This window comes from Galeopterus variegatus, unplaced genomic scaffold, assembly GCF_000696425.1.
Source record: "Galeopterus variegatus unplaced genomic scaffold, G_variegatus-3.0.2 Scaffold8915, whole genome shotgun sequence".
Taxonomy (NCBI): domain Eukaryota; kingdom Metazoa; phylum Chordata; class Mammalia; order Dermoptera; family Cynocephalidae; genus Galeopterus; species Galeopterus variegatus.
Genome location: NW_007735026.1, coordinates 21,134 through 21,916, shown reverse-complemented (window position 1 = coordinate 21,916; position 783 = coordinate 21,134). Strand labels below are relative to the sequence as shown.

At 41.4% G+C, this 783-nt stretch overlaps 1 protein-coding gene across 1 annotated transcript in view; it reads right to left on the bottom strand.

Annotated features, from left to right (window-relative positions):
- The window catches only part of LOC103608847 (olfactory receptor 1086-like), a 1,902-nt gene continuing 1,119 nt past the window's right edge, over window positions 1-783 (bottom strand). Inside the window, exon 2 of the mRNA XM_008593238.1 lies at window positions 1-741. Within this exon, the coding sequence (XP_008591460.1) occupies window positions 1-741 (741 nt within the window). The remainder of the gene's footprint in view (window positions 742-783) is intronic.

Genomic DNA, 783 nt, shown 5'->3' with positions numbered 1-783 from the left:
TTAATGTGCAAAATAAACTTTACCCATACACCAAATTTTCTCAAATACTCCTTTGATTGCCTCTTTTACATCTTTGTTTCTCAAACTGTAGATGATGGGATTCAGCATGGGAATCACAGTGGTGTAAAATATTGAAAGTATCATGTCATGCTCCAAAGTGTAGCTGGAACTTGGCCTCACATACATGAAGAGGATTGTCCCATGATATATTGTTACTCCAGTTAGGTGAGAGCCACACATGGAGAACACTTTTTGCTTTCTCACTCCAGTTAGGTAAGAACCACATGTAGAGAACACTTTCCGTTTCCTTTCAGCAGAGTGCATCTTCAGAATGGCCAACAGAATGAAACCATAGGAGACGAGGACTAATAATATAGTGGATATCTCAATGGAGCCCACAAAGAGGAAGAGTAGCAGCTGGTCTGTGTGAGCGTCGGAACAAGAAATAGCGAGGAGAGGAGGGATATCACAAAAGAAATGTCTGATTTCATTGGATCCACAGAAGGACAGGCTGAATGTGGCCACTGTGTGTACAGTAGCATTTAAGATGCCACCGACATAGGAAGAAATGATGAGTGGCACGTAGACTCTGGGTGACATGCTCACTGAATACAGAAGGGGTTTGTAGATGGCTACATAGCGATCATAAGCCATTGCACCCAAGAGAAAGCATTCCGTGGTTCCAAAAGTAACAGCGAAAAACATCTGTGCTGCACATCCACGGAATGAAATGACATTATTCTTTGACATAAAATCTGTTAACATATTTGGGGTAATAATTGA